At 37.8% G+C, this 25,438-nt stretch overlaps 1 protein-coding gene across 3 annotated transcripts in view; it reads left to right on the top strand.

The window, feature by feature from the left end:
- Positions 1-25,438, top strand: part of SPIDR (scaffold protein involved in DNA repair) — a 472,343-nt gene that overhangs the window by 340,390 nt on the left and 106,515 nt on the right. For all 3 annotated transcript variants that reach the window (XM_058564544.1, XM_058564547.1, XM_058564546.1), the window contains exons 10-11: positions 272-467; positions 2,096-2,343. In XM_058564544.1, coding sequence (XP_058420527.1) covers positions 272-467; positions 2,096-2,343 — 444 coding nt within the window. The remainder of the gene's footprint in view (positions 1-271; positions 468-2,095; positions 2,344-25,438) is intronic.

The following is a 25,438-nucleotide window of genomic DNA, read 5'->3' as shown; positions in this document are numbered from 1 at the left end:
TCTACCAGACTAGGAGGACCCAAGGGAGCTCAACCCCAGGCACTTCTTCCATTCCCCTTTCTCCTGACACAGGACTTTCACTGGAAAAGTAAAATAGGATCCTTTGACAGTCACTCTTGAACCTGCAGAGGTGGCTGTCACTTAGTGGGCTGGCTTGGTTTTATCTGTCCATAGCGGGTGAGTCTTTTGCTCTTTGTATTCCTGATTTAGCAAGAACGTGAAGGGAATCCAACATTGCAAATAAACTGTTGTATTTCTTTCCCTTTTCCAGGCAAAAGCTTATTATCCCAAATGGAAGTTGCCCTGTTATTCTGAATACTTATTTCTGTCAGAAAATTGTTGCCAAAGAAGATTCAAAAACAACACAAGAAATGCACTGTTGGGACACACCCCGTCCAAGAAGAAACATCACTTTAGCCCAGATGTTTAGATTTAAGAGTCCAACAGAGAATTCACCTGAAAGCCAGGTAAATTCTCATTGTCTTGGAGGTTTTATGCTTTGTAATAATATTGTTTGAAAGGGCTTTGGTATAGGTGAAGATGTTTGCCTTTACTTCCCCTGCAAATATATATGCTAGAGCATCTGGTTATTATTGTTATGTCTGAAGAAATTATGTTTCAGTTCAGTATTTAGTTGTGGTCTTTTTACAGTATTTCATCTTTCTAATTATATATTTTTAATCTTTATTCTCATTTATTAAAATATATGAGTTTTCATTTTTTTCTCTTCTCATCTCACAATTGTCTAAGAATCTTCTTTAAGCCCTCTTTTATTATTAAAAAATCTTGTTTTTCTTTTTCATAATATCTGTATCCCTTGGGATAAAAAGAGCTGCGTAAACTTTAGATTATACACTGGAGATTGTTTTTTGGAATTTTATTGGCCCTGAGCCATGATCATCAGCCAAGATAAATTTCGGGAATCACTAAAGTTCACTCACAGTGGGCACTAAGGGCACTCCCGGGACCACTCCAAGCTCTAAGTTTCTGTAACTCCAGTGACCTGCCTCATAGTCACCAAGTTACCTGAATCAGCACTGAATGGAACACTGAGACTGACAGATAGCGGGAGGAGAAGGAAGAAAGGTAGACAAGTAGACAGACTTTCATCCTGATTTGTATATGTGTAATCAAGCAGAATCTCCTTTTGACTATCAAAAGAAGTGTCTGGAGGGGATTATGCAGAAAGGAGGACTCTCTAATCAATTTAGTTGTAACAGATTTAAAATATGGCTCAACATGCATTATTGCTTTAACATATAGTTTTAAACAGCTATGTGATATTAAATTCATGAGATATGTTTTTGTCTCATAACAATGACAGTGAAGCTGCAGTATAACATAGTAGTTAAGAGTATGGACTTTGGAACCAGGTGCCCTGGTTCAAATCCTGCCTCACCTACTTCCTGCTGGGTGACCTTGGGCAAAATATTTAATTTCCTCTGTGTCTCAATATTCTTATCTGTAAAATGATGATGATGCTATAATCTACCTCCTTGGGTTGTTGTAAGGTTAAATGGATTTGTTATGTAAGCACAATGTGTAAAGAAAAGTGCCTGGAATGTGGGAAGCCCGCTAGAAGTGTTGTAATCTCGTTATGATATTTAATGTTATTGTAAAGGGTTGTTGGGAGACTATGTGAGCGTGTAAAGTGCCTAGCCTAGTAGACTGCACATAACAAGCAACAAGCACTTAATATGATTCATTTTTATCAAACCCTAGTCATTCTTTTATTTTGTTTTTTAGTTTGTCCTATTGGGATTGTTACCTAATAAAAGAAGAAAAATTTTAATTACCATGAGGTATTTTAATAGCAGGACTTTTCATATGTTTTCACCGACCCAAGATGGTCTGTGCTTCAGTTGGTAGGAAACACTCTGCTGTTTCCGTGTTCCTCTTGCTCACCTTGCCCTCCTCGGCAGCAGTAGTTACTTGGCAGACATAAAGACCCACACCATAGGTTTGTTTTTTATCTTCATCATTCCTTTAGTGTTCTTCATTTACATCAGAAGATTACCTAAGAATGTCATTATTTGATACGTAGCGTGCCATCGTGAGTCAAACTGAAATTGTTCCTTTTGCATGTCTTGGCCAGGTTATGTGTAGTGGTCTCACCGCCATGGGGACAGACTGGACCCACGGGGACAAAGAAGCAAAACAGCACATCCTAGCCCAGGCTCCCCTGAGGGATTCTCTTCTGGATGCAGTAGAAAACCAAGGAGCTGCCACGTGGCCGGGAGGTGGGGTCCGAGTGGTGGTGCAGAGAGTGTACTCTCTTCCCTTCACGTGTCAGCAGGGAAGTGGCTCAGCTCCTTCCCTCGGCTCGGACCCACCTAGAGTTCGGTGAGTGACAAGACACAGGCTGGGGGGTGCCTGTGGTCACCTAGAGAAAGTAGAGTCTCTTCCCAGAGCAATATCTTGGCTGCATTCACCATATACATGGGTTGTCTCTGTTTGGTTGATTTTTTCTTGCATCAAAATTTGGGACACGTGGTGTGACAAAAGATTTTGTCTGTTTATTTATATAAAAAGTCCTAAAAAATTTAATTTGCTGCATTTACTTTTACTTTTAATGGTTCGTGTTACTGAAAGTAATATGAACATAAGAAATATTGGTACTGCTCTGAAAAAAGCAAAGACATGGTTACATAACTAAAAAGACCCCTGCAAGATCTATCAAGTTTTATATGTCTTACAAACCTGAGTAAATAATGACAATTAGTAAATCTGTGGCTTTCAGAGAGTGCTGTTTCAGACTACATCAGCACTGCCTAGTAGAACTTTCTGCAGTAATGTAAATGTTGTATTTGTCCTGTGCTATCTAGTTAGCTAGCCACTGATGACGTATGGTTACTGAGCACTTTAACCATGGCTAGTGGGACTGAGGAACTAAATTTTAAATTGCATTTAATTTTAATTAACTTTATTTTAAGTAGCCCCACGTGGCTAGTGTCGACCCTGGTAGACAGTGCAGCTAGGTGCTGCATGAGCAAGGGCCAGACTATGATTCAGAGTACTTTGCTCATATGAACTGTGGGAATGACATCTTCTCTGCTCAGATTTAGGCCCTTCCTCATTTTCTGTTTTTTCAAATAGCTGTAGACACATCATTGACCGAAGAGTTTATGTCAGAGCCTTGGCGTAACCTTTTGAGGTTATCTTTCTTTCTATGTTAAATTGCCGTCAAAGCAGTAAGACAGATTTATAACAGAATGGAAATTAAAAGTATAGATGCCAGTTCATCAAACAATCATTTTTTTCTATCTACTCTTAGTAAGAAAACACATATTGGAGAAACAATAATTAACAATCATCCTATTCTTATGGTGCCTTCTGATGTCATTCAAGAGTGATAGGAAAACACTTCTTTGTTAAATATGAATCCTCTTCAAGTGGATGGCGGTTTATTTCAAAGTGCTATGTATTTCAGAAATTCTCCTTTAGGTGTAGAGTTAGAGAATATTTCTTTTAAAATTAGAAAAAAATTTATGTTTATTTTGTTTGGAATATGTATTTGTGTGAAATTCATTATATCAGTTTTAAGGTTTTTAACATGACTTCTTAGCTGTAGACCAGTTTTGTACTCTTTGACTTTCTAGTTACACGAGACAGTTAGACATAGGTTTTAGACATTGGTTTTGTTTTGCTTTGCTTTTTTCCAGGGTTAGTATTTAGGGTTAGTCTTTGGAGAAGGGATTACTGAGTAAGGTAGGCACTAAGGATCTTGGTAATGCTGCCCCAGCCCAGCACACAAGCCACATACTTGGAGGAGATGAGGACAGCAGGAACTGAGACACCATGATGAGAAGGCAAGACGAAACTAACAGTGAGGTTGCTTCCACAGCGTGCACCTCGAAGACTGTCCTCCAGCTCCTTCAACGGTACTTGTTTTACTTGTTAAGCAAAGAGAAGAAGTTGGAAACTAAAACCTGGAGAATTGCTGCTAGTGCTCGGCATTATTAATGCTTTGGATTTGTACCTTAGAACACACACTTAGACATAGCAAATGAGACTGTGCTTGTGGTGGATTGAAAGAAGGCCAGGCATAAACCTCAAAAACAAGAAAACAACATTTAGTTATTCAGATGTAATGAATGCGCATTGTGTAGGGTGTGTTTCTTGTAGTACACATGAGATTGTACAACGCTACAACGCTGAGACTAAAGGATATTAGTCCCACTACACAGATGAGGCAACTGAGCCTCAGAGAGGTTTCTATTTGCTGGTAGTTATACAGATGGACAAAAAGAAAAACCTAATCAAAAAATGACAGAGTTGTAGAGAGTATTGGAGCTGAAAGAAAGAGGAGAAACTTGACTTAGAACCAAGCTGTGTTTAGATTAAGGCTGACTCGGGTCAGGTCGTCCTGGAGCAGCAACAGAAGTGACAGTGCCCAGATGTGGGAGAATTGACTGGACTGTGTAGGAAAATGAACTTTTGCACAGAGGGCCATAGCATTTGGCCTCAGGTTTGAGCACAAGCCATCTGAGATGTCTTTTGGATACAAAAAGGTGTTATTGTATAACTGATCATTAATATTTTCTAGATTCATTTGCTCTAATAATGCTCAGGCTCTCCAGTTTACAAGTCAAAGTAATATAAAAGTAAAATTATATTTTACCCTCTGCTAATTCTTTGCTAATGTATATATAAAGAAAAACATATTAAAGTATCTGCCTTGGAGAATCATTTAGCAATATGTTTTCTAATGTAGACTTTTTTATATATACACATGTAACATGTATATAAGAGAGAACATTACTAGAAGACTTAGGGATATAGCTTAGAAGGTTCCTTTCTTTTCTACTTGGAATTTCTATCTGTAACTTCCTGACCATAGGTAACTTTGGGTGACCCCCTTTGCAACACATTTGAGTTACTCTTCTCCAGAGGCATGAGTGTGGCAGACACAGAAGGGAAATTGCACAGTGACCCCTTACCCCTGAAGGTGGCTCCAAGTCTGCTCTCTCACCACAACCTGCTTCACCCCAAAGATCTTACTGTCAGTGAACTGAAAGACAACTGTGATCACTATGTGTTTTCTATAAAGTGCCAGAAATGATCATGTCAAAAGAAATTAAGGCCTGTGACAAAAGACACAATAATTGTGTCTTATGGTAGCCCTTTTGCCACAATAATTCTCCCTTCGCTGCCCAAACCAGATCAGATGATCCCTGATGAAACACTGGTGAATTTTATATCTAACTTGACTTATCACCTTAATCGTAGGTGTCAGTCTCAATCTGTTCCCAGTGGTCTAGCAGTGTCACTTTTCTGAGATCAGTAAGAGCTTGTCTTCTGATGACAGAAAGCCCAACTTTTGCCAACTTTGAAATTAAAGGAAATTTATTTGAAGCCAGCAGTCCTGAATAGGGTCAGATAGATTTGGTCAAAAGGCTCATGTCTTCTTAGCTGTGAAACATTATCAAAAATACACTTTAGACTTCAGAAATATAATATGTAAGAGTCTTCTGTCCATTGTTCTTCTAGATGACTTCCTTTAACACAGGCTATTGAAAAAAACATTTCTATGACGTTTCTCAAGGTGTTGTAGGTCAGAGTAACTGACACAAACTTAAGTTTTATAAATCATTAAAATCAAAGGTAAAAAAATCAATCCAGAAGACACTCCCTAACTGTTAAGCTTGGCAATCTGTTCAGAGCCCAAACATACCTTTACTTAGATCTACTGGATATTGAATGAATATTAAATAAATGCATGACTAATAAAACCATAGGCTCTTTTTAGTAGAAAGGGAGAAGTGGTCTTGGAAATAATATATAGTGGAGGGAACTGGGGCAAAGAAAATTCCCTAGTGACTCCCTCCCCCATGGCAGAGCAGAACCTGGACCTCCTTACCTCACTCCCAGTCCAAGGTGGTAGCCATTAAACATTGCCTCACTTTTTGAAACATTCACTTTCTTTCTCCTTGAGATATTTAACTTAGGGACAAATAATTTAATTTTATCCCTTAGAGATGCATGTTCTTTCTTGCCTGTCATTGCAGAAATATTTATAATGAGAGAGTTAGTCTTTTGTGAGGGCATTCAATTCATAGAACTTGCTCAGTGGTCATGCTTTTAGACAAAAAAGCTAGAAGGGCAGAACCTTCCAGTTAAACAGTTTAATGGTTATCCTGCATTATAGTTTTATGGAAATTCGTTGAGCTGAATTCAGGGGGAAAAAAGCACATTTTCCTTTCTCTGTACCTTGATGTTTTATTCTCTCTTTTCATCTTCTGACCCTTCCTTTAGTCTCTTGTCTTGTATTTCTTCCTCCTTTTCACTAAGCAAAAAAAAAAAAAAAAAATCCACCATTGTCCTGCGTCAGGTTCTGGGTCTGCAGTAGTTCACAAAACCAGACATTGTTCTGGCACTCGTGGAGCACGGTCTATTGGGGGAGTCCCACACAAAACAATTAAAAACAAATACATTTATGATTATAATTTGTGATAAGTGCTCTGGTAAGAAAAAGTAGGACACTATGAGAGAGAGTAATAGGGACAGAATTTAGTTAGAGGATTCAAGGATGACTATTCCAAGGCATACTACTTAATCTGACGCTTGAAAGACAAATCGACATTAGGTAAAAAGCAGGTGAGAGAGAATTGCACACAGAAGAGAGAACACCTTGGAAAGCTCCTAGACAGGAAGGAGAAGCCAGTGTAGCCAGGACACCGAGCCAGCAGGAGAGCCCCAAGAGGCAGGCCAGCCACAGCCTCGTGGGCCATGTGCAAGAACTGCAGTGTTGGCTGTGGCTGCTCGCTGACCTAGATAAGGTTTACTTGTTTGAAAGGCAACTTTAGCTGTTGGATGGAAAATGGTTTGGGAACAGGGGCACATGGAACAGGGCCCCAGTGGAAGCAGAGAGACCCAGGAAGAGGCTACTGCAGTAGTTCAAGTCAGCCCAGGTACCTGAGTGTCATGTGGCACTGCTGGGGAATGGAGAAAAGGGTTCATGTTCTAAATGTTTGTGATGACTTGGTAAGGGATTGGGCATGTGAAGGGACTAAAGTAAAAGGAAATACTCAGAATGATCCTCAGTTTGATTGCTTGGTGGAATGATGGGCCATTTACTGAGATGAAAAAAAACTGGAGTGAGAACAGGTTTGGAGGGAAGCTTGAGAATTCATTTTGGGGACTGCTTAGTTTGAGATTCCTATGAGACATCCAAGAACAGATGTCAGATGAAAGTTGGATAAACAAATCTCACATTCAGAGAAGGATTTTAGGTTGGAGATACATATTTGGGGGTTTTCAGCCTACAACTGGTCAGTATGTATACTTGTATGTCCACTCATTTTATTTGCTAATTTGAATAGGTTGTATTTGTCTGTGGTGCTAAGCTCCAAAGGCACTAAAGGGCATGCAGTGAAAAGCAGATGCCACCAGCTTTCCTCATCACAGGTGCTATCTCCCGCTCCTCCTCCCTGTACCCCCTTCCAGAGGTGTTCTGTCACAGGTAGTAACTATCTAAAGCCAAGGCAATGGATGAGATCACATTAGGAAAACAGTGGACACAAAGAAAAGAAGAAATGCTAGCCTTGAGATCTGTGGTCCTCTAGCACTGGAGAACAGGTAGAAGAGGTGGCCAGGAGAGGAGACTGAAGAGGAAGGGCTAGTGATAAAGGGGAAAACCCATGTGCATTGTGGCAAGCACTCAGGATGGGGGATTTTCCATGTGTGGAAGTGGGCAGCTAACTATGGTGCTGTAAAGAGGCCGAATAAAATAAGGACTGAAAACCTGTGCAGTGAGTTAGCAAGGAATTCCTGGGTAAGTTGATGAACAGGAGGTGCAGGGGAGTGGTGAATGTGGAAGCTAGCTTGCAGGGGATTGAAGAATGCGTGGGAGGCTGGAAGGAGGGACAGGTTTTGATAGCAAATGTTTTGTTGATGCATAAGGGAATGAGAATGTCCAACATTAAACAGAACAACAGAACTACAGTGAGGGTATTCTGTGTCTTGTTTCCAATATGGGTACCATTTTTCTTTTTAAAAATGCACTGAGGTAGAGGCAGGCTGTTAATGAAAAGAGCAGAAGATCTAGAACCAGACTGGTCTGGGTTCAAATGTTGACTTCGCCACTTAGCAGGGAGACTTGGGATAAATTATGTTTCCTTATGTGTGAAATTGGAATTATAATACTTCCCATAATACAGGTTCATGGGTGAGGATTAAATGAGGTTATGTAGTAAAGTGTTTTGCATGGTTTCCCATGCAATAAGCACTCAATAGAGAATGGCTCACTAGCTCTTTAAAAGCAAGTGCAAACACTTAAAAATTGTAGAATACTGATAAACAACATTGTTACAATAATAGAAACCCAAAATAAGCAAAGGAAAAACATCACATTACAAATCAGCGTTCTGCATTAGTACTGAATCTGGTGTCTGGTTGCAGGAGAAGCTTGATTGAAGTTGGTTTTTACTTCTCTGCTTTGTCCACCTTCGCCCTCACCCCACTCATCAACATGGAGTTGATGCTCGTTTACTTTAGAAAGCAAACTCGTGTAAATTTGTATGTGAAATGTGACCACTGTCTTCTAAATGATGGCGGTATAGAAGTTCCTCTGCAATAAACACATTGCCAAAAACTGCTCTAATGCCAGGTCCAGTATTGGATGGTGCTGGTAATTATGGCTGGTGTATTTTTTGTCTTAGTCTAGAGCATTAAAGACATCCCAGACTTCTGATGGTGAAAATGGCCCAGTATTAAAGCAGAATGAGGAACGTGAACTAGTAGAGAGTGAAGATGATAATTAGAGGCCTTTGTGACAATTGGCCTTTGTGTGTGTTTGAACAGTAGAGAAAGACTCTTGGATCAAGCTTGCTAGATTCCGTGTGAAAAGGTTATCAGCTGTGACACACTGATTCCCAGCCAGGTCTCCCTGGGTGTGTGCAGCTCTTCTCCCTGCTTGTGAACTTCCACTGTTCTTCCTATTAAATGGTTGAATGATATGCTGGAGTCACTTCTCTTTTTCTATGTTGAGATGGAGTGGCGTGATATTCTTTCCCCAGAACAGTGATGCCTACATGTCAATGGTGAAAGAGCCCAAAGGAAAGATTACACCTCCTCCTCATCAACGGCACACAGGGCCACTTCCCTGCTCTTCTTTTACGTGCCACCACACACTACCAGAGTCTGAGGGAGGATTTTATTGATTGACCTACTTAGCATCACATTGTCATAAGGTTGTTATTGTTACTCATCTTTATTTCTGAAGTTTCTTTTCTTCCTCATGTTGTAGAACAGTTGGAATTACTCTTTTTCAATGATTTGAGTATTTTTATAGTGATGCAAAAGATACTATAAGAGCAGGGGCATCATTTTTTTAGTGTATCCTCATAAATGATGTCATAGCCCATTCTTTGGGGTTTCCTTATCTGTACTCTCTCAATAAATTCAAACCATCTCTTAATCATCAGCTCTGTATTCATGAGTCTTAAATAAACCCTTTAATCTCAGTTGCCCAATCTTAACTTTTACTTATTTCCCCTCTAAAACAGTTCTTGATGGTCCTTATGAGATCCCAAGGTCATTTGGCTCTATTTGCTTCTCAGTTCTGTCTTACTACTGGTAATTTTACTAATTGACATCCAGATCTCTTCTCTTCTTTGCCATTCCTCCTGTTTACGTTCTAACTTAGTGTGAAGGGTAAAATAGTATCATAGCCCATGGAATTGCAGATCTAGTACTTACTGTTCTTTAATGAGTACACAGAGAAATCTAGAAATTAGAACTTGACTGAAGATAAGCTGAGGGAACCTATCTTATTTCTGCTCCTCTCCTTTTTCAAAGAGCTCTATTGAGATATCATTCAATGCCATAAATTCACCCATTTAAAGCGTACAATTCAACAGTTTTTATTGTATGTACAGAGTTGTGTAATCATATCCATAATCTAATGTTAGAACATTTTTGTGACCTCAAAAAGAAACCCCATACCAATTGATTGCTAACCTCCTCCTTCCACCAGCCTGTGGCAACCAGTAATCTACTTGCTGTCTCTATGGATTACTTATTTGGAACATTTTATATAAATAGAGCCATACAATATGTGACCTTCTGTGACTGGCTTCTTTCACTTAGCGTAATATTTTCAAAGTTCATCCATGTTGTGATGTGTATCAATATTTCATTCCTTTTATGGCCAAAGCATATTCTATTATATGGATATACCATACTTAGTTTATCAGTTGACGAACATCTAGGTTGTTTCTACTTTTGACTAATATGAATAGTGCTGCTCTGAACATCTGTGTATAAGTTTTTTTGTGGATGTATGTTTTCAGTTGCTTGAGTATATATCTAGGAGAGGAAATGCTAGGTCATATGGTAACTCTGTTTCATTCTTTGAGAAATTAAACTGTTTTCCAAAGAAACTGCACCATTTTACATTCCCACCAGCACTGTATGAGGCCCCAAGCTTCTCCATATCCTCATCAACACTTGTGATCTTCTGTCTTTTTGATTATAGCCATCCAAGTAGGTGTGAAGTGATATCTTATTGTGGCTTTGATTTGCATTTCCTTAAGGATTAATGATGTTGAGCATCTTTTCATGTGCTTCTTGGTCATTTGTATACTTCTTTGAAGAAATGCCTGTTTAAGTCCTTTGTCTATTTTCTTAATTGGGTTATTTGTCTTTTTGTTGTTGTTGTTGTTGAATTGTAAGAGTTCTTTATTTATTCTGGATACACGTCTCTTATCATATATATGATTTGCAAATATTTTCGCCCATTCTGTGGGAGTTTTTTTTTCCACTTTTTGGATAATGTCCTTTGAAACACAAAAGTTTATAATTTTGATGATGTCCAATTTATCTTTTTTGTTTTGATTTTTTGGGGCGGGTCACTTGTGCTTTTGGTATTTTGGTGTCATATCTAAGAAACTGTTGCCAAATCCAAGGTTATAAAGGCTTATTCCTATATTTTCTTCTAAAAGTTTTATAGTTTTTACTCTTACATTTATCAGGTCTATGATCCATTTGAGTTAATTTTTGTATGTGGTGTGAGACAGGGATCCAACTTCATTTTTTTGCACGTGGATATCCCATTGTCCCAGCACCATTTACTAAAAAGACTATTCTTTCTCTATGGAATTTTCTTTCTCTATGGAATTTTCTTCACACTCTTGAAAATCAGTTGACCGTAAATATAGTGTTTATTTCTGGACTCTTACTTCTCTTCCATTGATCTATATGTCTGTCTTTATACCCATACCACAATGATTTTAATTACTATAAGTTTATAGAACATTTAGAAATCAGGGAGTGTGAGTTCTCTAACTTTACTTTTCAAGATTGTATTGGGAATTCTGAGTCTCTTATATTCACATATGAATTTTAGAATCAGCTTGTCCATTTTGCAATAAACTAACTGGGTTTTTGATAGAGATTGTGTTGAATCTGCAGATCAATGTGGAGAGAATAGCCATGTTAGCAATATTTAGTCTTCATATTCAGAAATATAGGATGTCTTTTCATTTAATTAGATCTTTAATTTTTTTCAGCAGTGCTTTATAGTTTTCAGTCTACAAGTCTTGCACTTCTTTTGTTAAATTTATACCTAAGTATTTTCTTTTTTTATGCTATTGTAAATGGAATTGTTTCCTTAATTTCATTTCAGATTGTATAGGTATACAGGTGATTTTTGTATGTTGACCTATATTCTGAAGTCTTGTTGAACTTGCTTATTACCTCTAATAGTTTTTTAGTGGATTCTTTAGGATTTTCCATATATAAAATCATGTAATCTTTGAATAAAGATTGTTTCACTTCTTCATTTCCCCGGTCTGGATGCATTTTATTTCTTTTCTTTTTTTAATTGCCCTGGCAATTCTTTTAATTACCTTAAGACAGAAAAAAAGAAATGATTATTTGCTGCTGTGGTGCAGTTACAGTAGCTCATCTTCTAACTCATTTTCCTCAGTCTCCTTCCATTCTCCTCTCTTAAAGTCCTATGCATCCTTCACTTCCCAGGCTTATAACTTGCCTTGTGAAAGCTCGCCTGATTTCACAGGAGAAACTAATTAGAGGAACGAATTTCCCTCATGGAATTAGTTCTTCTTCAGCATAGTAGAATGAAAAAACCATAAATTTTGGAAACAGACAAGCCTGGGTTTGAATCTGAGCTCTGCCACCTATTAGCTATATTTTCTTTGTTCAAGAGAGGGAGAGAGAGCAAGCAAGCAAGCAGGGAAGGAAGGAGGGGAGGAAAGGAGGGAAAGAAAGACAGATGGGTTACATAGATAGATAATCTCAACTTTTCATTTTCACAGCAACCCCATGAAGTTAGTACCATCACTATTTCCCTTTTATGGTTGTTTTGAAGATTAAATGAGGTAACATTTATAAAATACCTGACACCAAGTAGACACTCTTAACACTATTTGCTTTATAACTATTATAGTTATTTGTACTGTGGTTAGTTATAGATATTTCAGTCTTACTATAAGGTTGTAAACTGCTTGCAGGTAAAGATTATGTGTAGTAGTAGTATTTTTTATATTGCATCTTCTGCAAATACTGTGCCTACTATATATGTCCCTAAATATATTTCAGTTAAATGTATCTCTTTTTTTGACGTTTATGACAGTATGTACTATATTATGTCTTTGTATAAGTGTCATTTTTTCCCTTCTAGATGGCAGAAAATGGATCCATTTTTCTAACCTTTATCTCCTTTTTTAAGGTTTTATCATTTTATTAGTCTAGTGTCAGGTTACAGCTAGCTAATTGAAATTTTAAATGTTTTGGAGTAGAATCAGAGCTGTAGATAATTTGAAAGCAGTATGTTCATGTTCTTTAAACACTTTACAATGCCAACCCATATCATTTGATCCTTCTGCACATTTGTAGCTAACATACCTTGAATATGTATCCTTAATGAGCTTACTGATAATATGAAATAGCAATGAAAGTTCCCATGTTCTTTTTTATATATCAAACCGATGATAGAGTTGAAGGAAGAAATCAAAAGGAGTGACAACAGCCTAGTGATGTGACCACAGACAATTATGAAAATAAAATTTTCATAAGAGAACGAAGATAGCAGGAGTAATTTTCCAGTTTCATAGTCCGACACAGTATGTGCATCCATTGTTCTCAGTTTGCATCTTAACCCGGCCCTGCTGATTTCCCAGCACCTGTTATCCATAAAGATCAAGAGTGATTTCAAGGTGGCCCTATATAAGCAGCATGGAATTTTCTGCCTGTTCCTGACCTCCTTTTCCCTGGAAATTTTTGTTCCTAAAAGAGGCTGGAGACCTCTAATGATCTGCACCCCACCCTCCTCTGCCTGTAGCTGAGATCTGGAGCAGTACTGTGGTCACACTAGAACGTTCTTATGAGCCAGACTGCAGCTCTGGAATGTGCTTTTCTGAGATGACAGCCCAGAGAAGAGCCATGGGAGACAGAGCGCACAACCTGGCAGAGTCTGCAGGGGCAGCCAAATGCAAGCACACAGCACCACATGCCTCTGTATCGAAAGAAGCACAGATGGGGTGAGATCAAGTGTGAGACCTGACTTGGCTTCCTGCTCTAGTTGGGCTGCTACACCTTGCTGCCCTCCTTCCTCCCTGTTTGCCTCTGTCAAGTGACCTCTTCTGCCCTGTCTCCCAGCTGCTGCTAGACCCAGAGCACTTAGGGCAGCCAGCTGGCAGTCTTGGTAGGCTCACTCTCATTGTGCTCATTTCTTGGCTCTACTTAGCATAAGCCAAATCAGCCCCATGCTTCACAGAAAACTGGAGCAAACAGAACCTCCAAAGCACTTCTTTGGAAAAGTGTCCTTCCTCACGAGAGGGACACTGTGACATATGAACAGGTACTCTTGTTTATTCCAGACTAGTTGGCCTGGCAGTGATATTATAAATGTTCTGGACCTTCACATTTATTTGCACAGATACAAAAAGAGAGTGACAGATACAAGGGCTTCTAGACAGGTGCTTGATTATATAGTGAGAATAATGACCAGATATTATACATATAGATCTGGTACTTGTCAGTGCCTTCAAAACAAGCCCATACATATTTTTTTCTTAATTTCACTTCTCCCGCTTCAGCCTCTGAGCTCAGGGACTGTGACTCATCTGGTTTTGGTACAGGACCGTGAGTATAGTGGGCACTTAACAAGTATGTGTAGATGGGGAAAGTAGTGGCTGAGTGAGTAGCTGGAGAGGAGGTGTGAGGTTGTGTCTTCCTCTTCTCTCAGGACTACCGGACATGTACTACAAATGTTGTCATTTCTCTAAGGAGACTGACAAGGAGGCTGTGAGGTAGGAATTGCCAGGGATACTCTGCTTTAGGAAAAAAGTGAAGTCTGATCCACACCAATCTTACAGAAGATGAGACGCTTGGACTCAAGGCCCCTGCGGCATGCTCAGTCCATGTGAATGAACAGGGAAGAGGGCAAAGAGGAGGGGCACTCGGGGTGGCAAAGGAGGAGTAAAAGCAGCTCTTGAGTGAGGATGTTTATAAAGAAAAAAATAATCCAGTTGATAATGGCTTGAGGGTTTTAAAGCCTTTGTTATAATTAATGCAGAACTAAGGGGGTCAAGAAAAAGTGAAGCAGCCACAGATAGAAGATGAAAGGATGGAACATAACATTTAACATTAAATGAAACTGAATTAGCTTAGGAGGAAGGAACCCATGATTTGAATTTAACGAAAAGGAAGACCGGAGTCATCCAGGGGAGGCTGCGGGGAGATGTTTCCAGGACTGCAGTGGCTCCACTGCACAGCTGCACGTGAGGGCCTTAGCTGGGTGTCCAGGCCCACCATTTTGTTTCTCGTAAGTGGAGGACTCACCTTCCTTTCTTTGGTGTGGAATCTGAATGCAGGTGTCGAAAGCTCTTGCTGGAGGGAACAAGAAGAGAGAACCAGACTGTATTTCTATGTTTGGTAGTGGGAAGAAGAAGAATGAAATAAATGTCAAAATCTCCTGGATGTCTTCCACTTAAATAGACTTTTGGAAAACTTAGAGGTAGTTTATGCAGCTCTGTACCTCAAGTCTTTTACGTAGTTAACTTATAATAGAATACTGGCTGTCCAAGAAAACCACAGACATTGAATGAGGGGAAACCAAAGGTCTGAGGGCCTGTCTTTCCATGAGCATAGAAAAGTGGGAAACTGCAATGACAGCAAGGATACTAGTAAATCTTATCTTTAAAACTTTTGAATGTAATTCCAATTTTCATTCTGCTCATTAATGTGTCGTCATCTCTGCAGAAAAGACTAGAATGAAATTTCTTAAAATAATACAATTTGTGCAAGGATTACTACATATTTGCTAGCAAGTGTCATTGATCGTGGTGGACTATCTGGCAATTTACCTTTATGTTTAAATTGAATTTCTTCCAGGTGCTTCCTAAAGAAGAGTACCTGGTATCTGGTTTTTGGGTAGGTAGAAAGTGGGGGAGAGTACAGCCCAAGGAGCTGAGGTGCAGCAGTGAAGCCCCACTCCTAAGGGCTCTGTGACTTTCTGGCCCTGTGATAGCTGTAAGTTATCTTTTTCCTCTCTTGAGATTGCTTCTATGACCCAGGTGTTATTTATTTATTTATTTTATGTTTTTGTGAGGAAGATCAGCCCTGAGATAACATCTGCCAATCCTCCTCTTTTTTTGCTGAGGAAGACTGGCCCTGGGCTAACATCCATGCCCATCTTCCTCCCAGGTGTTATTTAGAAGTTTATTTTTTAATCTCCATATATTTGGGGATTTTCCAGTTATCTTTCTTTACTGAATTCTAGTTTAATTCCTCGGAGAGCAAACATTGTATAGTTTCTGTTCTTTTAAATTTTTTAAGATGTGCTTTATGGCCCACACTGAGGTCTCTCTTGGTGAGCTTGAGAAGAATATATATTGTGCTGTTATTGGATGAAGTAGTCTATAGATGTGAATTATATCCAGTTGATTGATAGTGTAGTTGAGTTCAACTATGTCTTTGCTGATTTTCTGCCAGCTGGGTCTATCCATTTCTGGGAAATGGGATGTTGAAGTCTCCAACTCTGATAGTGGATTCATCTATTTCTCCTTGCAGTTCTATCCATTTTTGTCTCATGTAGTTTGATGCTCGGTTGTTAGGCACATACACATTAAGAATTGTTATGTCTTCTTGGAGAATTGACCCCTTTATCATTATGTAATGTCCTTCTTTATCCCTGATAACTTTCCTTACTTTAAGGTTTGCTCTGTCTGAAATTAAAATAGTTCCTTCTGCTTTCTTTCGATTCGTGTTAGCATGATATTTTATATAACTGCCATAATACTGTAACCATGTTATTATGTTAGCGTGGTATGTTTTTCTCCATATATTTACTTTTCATCAGTATGTGTCTTTATATTTAAAGTGGATTTCTTGTAGACAACATATAGTTTGGTCATCTTTTTTGATCCACTCTGACACTTTCTGTCTTTTAATTGGTGCATTTAGACCATTGACATTCAAAGTGATTCGTGATCATTGGATTGATATTTACCATACTCATTACTGTTTTCTATTTGTCGCCCTTATTCTGTGTTCCTTTTTTGTCCTCCACTCTTTTTCTGCCTTTTGTGGTTTTAATTGAGCATTTTATATGATTTCATTTTCTCTCCTTTCTTAGCATATCAGTTATACTTCTTTTTTTACTGGTTGCCCTAGAGTTGGCAATATACATTTACAACTAACTCAAGTCCGCTTTCAAATAACACTGACCACTTTACGGGTAGTGTGAGTACTTTATAATAAAATAATCCTAATTCCTTCCTCCCATCCCTCTTATCATTGCTGTCATTCACTTCATTTATAAGCATATATATATGTACATAAGTATACATAATTGAGTTCATTGTTGCTGTTATTATTTTGAACAAACTGTTTTCTGTTAGATCAATTAAGAATTAAAATAAAAGTTTTTATTTTACCTCCATTTAATCCTTCTTCGGTGCTCTTCCTTTCTTCATGTAAATCTGAGTTTCTGACCTATATTATTTTCTTTGTCTCTAAAGAACTTTTACCATTCCTTCCAAGGCAGGCCTCCTGGCAGCAAATTCATCCAATTTTTATTTGTGTGAGAAAGTCTTTATTTCTCCTTCATTTTTGAAGGATAATTTCACAGAGTACAGAATTCTAGATTGGTAGATTTTTTCTCTCAAAACTAAATATTTCACTCCATTCTCTTCTTGCTTATATGGTTGCTGAGGAGAAGTCAGATATAATTTTTAGCTTTGTTTCTCTGTAAGTAAGGTGTTTTGTTTTGCTTTCTGGCTTCTTTCAGGATTTTTTCTTTATCTTTCATTTTCTGTAATTTGAAAATCACACGGCTAGGTATTGTTTTTTTGGCATTTATCTTGTTTGGTATTCTCTGAGCTTACTGGATCTGTGATTTGGTATCTGACATTAATTTTAGTGTGAGTGCCTCAGCTAAATGTGGAGATGGAGATGATGACAGGATACCCTGGTGGGATATCACACAGGCAGATGGAGGTGTGGGATGAGTCCTGGGGAGGGGTGGTGATGACATATGCATTAACATCTGCACTGCAGATTAATGTCTCAGGCACCGAGTGTCAGCCCTGCATGTCCAAGGAGAATACCCTTTCATCCAGCAGAATAGCTCATTGAATAACACTTTCAGCCTATTCAAAAATATGAAAAAATACAAGGGCAACTCCCTAAATTTTCAGTTGAAGTTGCAAGTAACTTCATACATTAAAATGCTGGGTTAGGCCAAACCCATGAGATTATGAAATAGTCCAAGCACTCTGTTCGTTTTATTCTTGGCCATGTTCATTTAGCCACGTCTAACACATGAAGGAGTAGAGAAACAGTTGTGGGTGCCAGGACACCCAGGTTTTTTTATGCCACCAAGCATTGTGGTCTGAGGCAGGCCAAGGATCCTCTGAGCCCCAGACGATCCATCTGTGAGATGAAAAGATGGGAGAAAATCACCACTGTCTTTTCTAGCACTAACTAAAAGTCTGGACTTTTATAGCTGTGCAAATAATTAAAATAGTGATTTCTTTGTTGGAGGATTGCTTCCTCTTGGAAAATAAGTTACTTACTAAGGCATTATTTACATTTACTTAAGAATTTAGACTATATGACAAGGCATTAATTTATCTCAGATTTAATGATGCATTTTCATAGCAAAAACGTAAGTACTCAAAGCGTGTGTGTTTAAGAAATTGCTCAAAGTACTCCAGCTCTGCTTTTGAAAATTTTCTCTGCCCCCTATTTGTTATAGAATTAAATCCAAGATCTTCCGGAAAATTGGCTTTGTGCACTAATAGATCATGTGATTCCTGCCCTCCCCCACCTCAGTGCTCAGCGAGTCCCTGCACACACTGTTCAGTAAACAACTTCAGAGAACTGGGCCCAGCCGGTTCATTCACAGAGAGCATTTGGAAAGGGCTGTCTTTGTGCAGCCTTGACGTACTGACTGAAGTGGAATGGAGAGTTAAGGTTTGTGTTTTCATTAGTTCTTTTTATAGCATTGAACCAGCTGTAGCTGGTTAACGTTAGCCTGGGCCGCCTATTAGTGTACAGATCTCTTACGCAGGATAAAGGGCTTCTGATGGAGACAGATTTTGTTACTCATGATACCACTGACGGTGTTTACATGAACTCAGTCTGTCATGGGATGTGATTTAGAATGGCTTCATTGAAATACAGGAACTCTCTGGGTGCTATTCAGATCCATCCTTGAAAACAAACAAGGGACTCAAAAATATAGATAGCTTTCCCTATTAATCTAGCCATCCTTCACAGAACATGCTTCCTTGGATGACGTTTTTAAAGAGAGCTAGGATGTTTTCCAGTCAGTGTTTTAAAAATTAGATGGAGAAAGTTGTTTTTCCTCTAGCCACAGCAGGGAATCATCATCTTATAGAGAGTACAGAATAAGTTACCCAACCATTTCTGGATAAGTTAAACAAAACTGTTCATATTGCTGTAGATTTTCGTGGGTTGAACTCTGACTGGAGGCAAAACTTAACTTTTTAGAAATCATTAATAGCTAGATAGAAATGAATGTACTATATGTGTGTGTATATATATATATTAATATATATAAATATATATATATATATTCATTTCTATCTAGAGAAATGGAAATGGGAAATGAAAAACATTTTAAATGGAGAGTGTTTATTGGATTCTTGTGTGTCTTGTTTTGGGATTAAAGGATAAACCAATTTAGTCAGTATTCTGAAATAGCCAAGAATCTAGGGCTCAGCAATTCCTGAATCAGTGTCATCAGAAATTAGAAAACATATCCTCCTTTTAAATTTAAATTATTTGCAAAAGTGAGCTTAGGCCTTTGAAAATTGCTAAATGATTAAGTCATGAAAATATAAGGGCTAAGATTCTTTTGACAGTCATAGCAATTGTTTGAGAGATATAGCCATCTCTCACAGGATCCCAGCCTAGGTAGGGCACTTAAGGAACAATTGTCCTTCATTCTTCCTGGTGCTTTCTTTTTCCCCAGAATAGGGTACGATAGCATTAGAGATTTAGTAATTATGTGTGTTAGGATGATAATACGACTCAGTTATCATCTACTTCACAGGATTGTTTAGAGAATTAAATCAGGTAACAAAGATAAGATGCCTGGCACACAGTAGGTCTTGGATTTTTTTTTTTTCATTTATATAGACCAGGGATTGGCAAACACAATATTTTAGGCTCGGTAGACCATACCATAGTTTTCTGTCACAGTTGTTCTCACTCACTACACTACACCTCTTGTAGTGAGTGAAAGCAGCCATAGACAATAATACATAAATAGATGAGTATGGCTGTGTTCCAATAAAACTTTATTCACAAAGGCAGCTGGCAGGCAGAATTTGTCCCACAAGTTGTAGTTTGCGAACCTGTGATCTATATAAATAGGTGAATTTCTTTATGTCTTATATTTCCTTTGAAGGATAAAAGAGAATTTTCAGCCACTGTTTACTACAGTTCTAACTTCCCACACTTCACATCAAAATAACACTTGAAGATATAAGTATATGCTTATGTATTTTTGAACTACATACAGAAAAGAATGTAAAATTACAGTTCTTAATGTATTAATATATTAATTTTCAGATAAAATAGCTCCTGTCACATGTGGTAAAAATGATGTGACATTTAGAAATGTTGAGATTTCTCTGCATGCTGTGTCTTTCAAATATGTTGATTTCCAAAATGATACAGGTAGCATGGCAAATTTATGAACCAAAGTAGGGTAAAAATCAAAACCTTTATGCTAGGATTTATGGTTCGCAAGTGAGAGAATGAATACTGAGGAACATAGAAAGCACACAATGAAAAAATGTAAATAAAATAAAAATATGGATAAAAACAGTGTTTATGTAAATTCTGAGAAAAGCAGTAGAGGGGAGTGGGAAACAGTCCAGGATTTGTAATTAAAGTCTCTAAATTCCAGTGCCAGCTCTGGTACTTGACACAGTCTTATGACGTTGGGCAACTTAATTAACTGCTCTGAGCTTTAATTTCTTTGCTATTAAGCAGAGAGAATAACATACTTTGCACATTGTTTTATATTGTTAAAGAGATGTGTAAAGTGCTTTGTGAGCTTTAGATTGCTATGAAATGTCGCCTTTGATTGTAAATCTGACAGACATACTTACCTTCGTCCAAGGGCAATTTGGAGCTGCCTTCTGATGAGTATATGCTGACCTTTTCCAAAGCAATAGAATTTAAGAGGACAGGTAGCTTCTCTTGGTTACCCACACATTCATCTTGGTTCATATAGCCAACCTTCACAGGTACATATAGGCTAAATGTTCTAGAGAAGAAGAGATTACTAACTTCCTATTCAGCAAATATCGCTTTAATTATAACCCCCTGCGCACTTTGGGTGAACCTGTGTGGTTGATCTGACATGACTGGTTTTTACTCACATGAGATAGAGATCGAATCCATTTATTATACCCTGTTGACTGAAAAAAAGTGAAACAGCTATAACCACTGGAAGGAAGTCACAGTGCCATAGTCGTACTGAATCAGAGGCCTTCTTAAAGGGAGACATACAGACTGTCAGAGCAAGAATGTAACCAACCTCCAGGCACCTTAAGTGAAGGGGGAGGTAGAGGAAGGAATGAGGGAGCAGGAAAGAGATCTAGGCACACCCCAGTGAGGGTACCCAGATTTCTGATCACTCGCAAACTACTGAAGGTCATGTAGGCACTGGATGGTAGAGAGGGAATGTGAGCCCGGTCTTCTTCCAAGTCTCTGTTCTTCTCTTGGGCAGCCCTCTGACTCTGATGTGGGTGGATCAGGGCTTCCCGGATCTGACTTGTAGACTGCCCCAAGGCCTTGTAACAATGGAGAGAATATAGGTCACAGTCTTTGGTTTAAGGCTTTCAATTTAGTTACAACAATAGATTTTAAGGAAAATCTCTATTAGGGTCAATTTACAAACAGTTCTTGAAATTAAGAATTTAAGCTTTTCTTACAATCACATGGGTCTTACCTCCTGATGATTGCATATTTTGTGTATTAATTAATGAATTTTTAAAACCACACAAATATTTCTACATATTTTTAAACTAAAGAGTAGCACAGAAAAGTACTGGATTCGTGAATCATCACAATAAATATATCAGGGCAAATGGTGAAAGAGGAAACTTGTATCTCAAAAACAGATTTAGATTTTTTTTTTCGCTCAGAGGATATAAGAAAAGGAATGAAGAGTTGATGAAGAATTCTTTTTTTTCTTTCCCAATTATTTTATTGAAGTCATAATGGTTTATAATATTGTGTAATTTCAGGTGTACATTATTATCTCTCGGTTTCTCTGTAGACTGCATTGTACTTAACACCAATAGTCTAGTTTTTATCCGTCACCGTACATATGTGCCCCTTTAACGCTTTTGCCCACCTCCGCACACCCTTTCCCTTTGGTAACCACTAATCTGTTCTCTTTATGCATGTGTTTGTTTATCTTCCACATATGAGTAAAATCACGTGGTGGGTGTCTTTCTCTGTCTGACTTATTTTGCTTAACATAATACTCTCAAGGTCAATCCATGTTGTTGCAAATGGGACAGTTTTGTCCTTTTTATGGCTATTATTCCATTGCGTATACATACCACATCTTCTTTATCCGATCATCAGTTGATGGGCACTTGGGTGGCTAATTCATCTTGGCTATTGTGAATAATGCAGTGAATATAGAGGGGCATAAATCTCTTTGAATTGTTGAATTATCCCAGTAGTGGGATAGCTGGATCATATGGTATTTTGATTTTTAATTTTTTGAGAAATCTCCATACTGTTTTCCACAGTGGATGTACCAGTTTGCATTCCCACCAGCAGTGTATGAGGGTTCCCTTTTCTCCACATCCAACATTTCTCCATTTCCAACATTTGTTATTTTTGTCTTGGTAATTATAGCCATTCTGATGGGTGTAAGGTGATATATTAATGTAGTTTTGATTTGAATTTCCCTGTGATTAGTGATGTTGAACATATTTTCATGTACCTCTTGGCCATCTGTGTAACTTCTTTGGAAAAATGTCTGTTCATATCATCTGCCTATTTTTTGATCGAGTTGTTTGTTTTTTGTTGTTGAGTTGTATGAGTTCTTTATATATTTTGGAAATTAACCCCTTGTCAGATGTATGATTTGCAAATATTTCTCCCTTTTGGTGGGTTGTCTTTTCATTTTCTTGATGGTTTCCTTTGACTTGCAGAAGCTTTTTAGTCTTATGTAGTCCCATTTGTTTATTATTTCTTTTGTTTCCCTTGCCTGAGTAGAGATGGTATTTGAAAAGATGCTGCTAACACCGATGTCCAAGAGTGTACTGCCTATATTTTCTTCTATGTCCAAGAGTGTACTGCCTATATTTTCTTCTAAGATTTTTGTGGTTTCAGGTCTTACATTTAAGTCTTTGATCCATTTTGAGTTGATTTTTGAGTATGGCAAAAGATAATGGCCTACTTTCATTCCTTTGCATATGGCTGTCCAGTATGCCCAACACTACTTTTTGAAGAGACTTTCCTTTCTCCATTGTATGTTCTTGACTCCTTTGTCGAAGATTAGCTGTCCACAGATGTGTGGTTTTATTTCTGGGCTTTCAATTCTGTTCCATTGATCTATGTGTCTGTTTTTGTGCCAATACCGTGCTGTTTTGGTTACTATAGCTTTGTAGTATATTCCGAAGTCAGGGATTGGGATGCCTCCAGTTTTGTTCTTTTTTCTCAGGATTGCTTTGGCTATTGGGGGTCTTTTGTTGTTCCATATAAATGTTCAGATTCTTTGTTCTATTTCCATGAAGAATGTCATTGGGATGCTCCTTGGGATTGCATTGAATCTGTAGATTGCTTTAGGTAATATGGACATTTTAACTGTGTTTATTCCTTCAATTCATGAGCATGGAATATCTTTCCATTTCTTTATGTCTTCTTCAATTTATTTCAATAATGTCTTATAGTTTTCAGTACATAGGTCTTTTACCTCTTTGGTTAAATTTATTCCTAGATATTTTATTATTTTTGTTGTGATTGTAAATGGGATTGTCGTCTTGACTTCTCTTTCTGCTAGTTCGTTATTAGTGTATAGAAATGCAACTGATTTTTGTAAGTTGATTTTGTACCCTGCAACTTTGCTGTAGTTGTTGATTACTTCTAATAGTTTTCTGGTGGATTCTTTAGGGTTTTTTATATATAGAATCATGTCCGCAAACAGCAAGAGTTTCACTGCTTCCTTTCCAATTTGGATACCTTTTATTTCTTTTTCTTGCCTAATTGCTCTGGCCAAAACCTCCAGGGTTTGGCCAGTAGGTTGAATAAGAGTGGCCAGAGTGGGCACCCTCTTCTCCTTCCTGTTCTCAGAGGAATGGCTTTCAGTTTTTCACTGTTAAGTATGATGTTGCCTGTGGGTTTGTCATATATGGCCCTTATTATGTTGAGGTACTTTCCTTCTATACCCATTTCATTGAGAGTTTTTATCATAAATGGATGTTGGATCTTATCAAATGCCTTCTCTGCATCTATTGAGATGATCATGTGGTTTTTATTTCTCTTTTTGTTAATGTGATGTATCACATTGATTGATTTGTGGATGTTGAACCATCCCTGCGTCCCTGATATAAATCTCACTTGATCATGGTGTATGATCCTTTTAATGTATTGCTGTATTTGGTTTGCTAATATTTTGTTGAGGATTTTTGCATCTATGTTTGTCAGTGATATTGGCCTGTAATAGTCCTTCTTTGTGTTCTTCTTGTCTGATTTTGATATCAGGGTAACGTTGGCCTCATAGAATGAGTTAGGAAGCATTCCATCTTCTTCAGTTTTTTGGAATAGTTTGAGAAGGATAGGAATTAAATCTTTTTGGATGTTGGTACAGTTCTCCAGAGAAGCCATCTAGTCCTGAACTTTTGTTTTTTGAGAGGTTTTTGATTTATTTCAATCCCTTTACTTGTGATTGGTCTATTCAGATTCTCTATTTTTTCTTAATTCAGTTTTGGGAGGTTGTATGAGTCTTAGAATTTATCCATTTCTTCTAGGTTATCCAATGTGTTGGCATATAGTTTTTCATAGTATTCAGTTATAATCCTTTGTATTTCTATGGTTTCCATTGTAATTTCTCCTCTTTCATTTTTAATTTTATTTATTTGAGCCTTCTCTCTTTTTTTTTTTTCTTAGTGAGTCTGGCTAAGGGTTTGTCAATTTTGTTTATCTTCTCAAAGAACCAGTTCTTAGTTTCATTGATCCTTTCTATTGTTTTTCTTTTTAGCCTCTATTTCATTTATTTCTGCTGTAATATTTATTATTTCCTTCCTTCTGCTAATTTTGGGCTTTGTTTGTTCTTCTTTTTTCTGGTTCTGTTAGTAGAACATTTTTCTTGTTTGTTGAAGTAGGCTTGTATTGCTGTAAATTTCCCTCTTAAAACGACTATTGCTGCATCCCATAAGGGTTGGTATGTTGTATTTTCATTTTCATTTGTCTCCAGGTATTTTTTGATTTCTCCTTTGGTTTCTTCATTGATCCAATGGTTGTTCAGTAGCACATTGTTTAGTGTCCACATATTTGTGACTTTCCCAGCCTTTTTTTTTTATAGTTGATTTCTAGTTTCATAGCATTGTGGCCGGAAAAGAAGCTTGATATGATTTCAATCTTCTTAAATTTATAGAGGCTTGCCTTGTTTCCCAGCATATGGTCTATCTTTGAGAATGTTCCATGTTCACTTGAGAAGAATGTGTTTTCTGCTGTTTTTGCATGGAATGTCTATGTATACCTATTAGGTCCATCTGATCTAGCATTTCATTTAAGTCTACTATTTCCTTGTTGACTTTCTGTCTGGATGACCTATCCATTGATATAAGTGGGGTCTTGAGGTCCCCCACTGTTATTGTGTTGCTGTTAATTTCTCCCTTTAGGTCTGTTAATGGTTGCTTTATATACTTTGGTGCTCTTGTGTTAGGTGCATATATATTCATAAGTGTTA

The sequence above is a fragment of the Diceros bicornis genome, chromosome 21, assembly GCF_020826845.1.
Source record: "Diceros bicornis minor isolate mBicDic1 chromosome 21, mDicBic1.mat.cur, whole genome shotgun sequence".
Lineage (NCBI taxonomy): Eukaryota > Metazoa > Chordata > Mammalia > Perissodactyla > Rhinocerotidae > Diceros > Diceros bicornis.
This window is presented reverse-complemented; position numbering and strand designations above follow the sequence as displayed.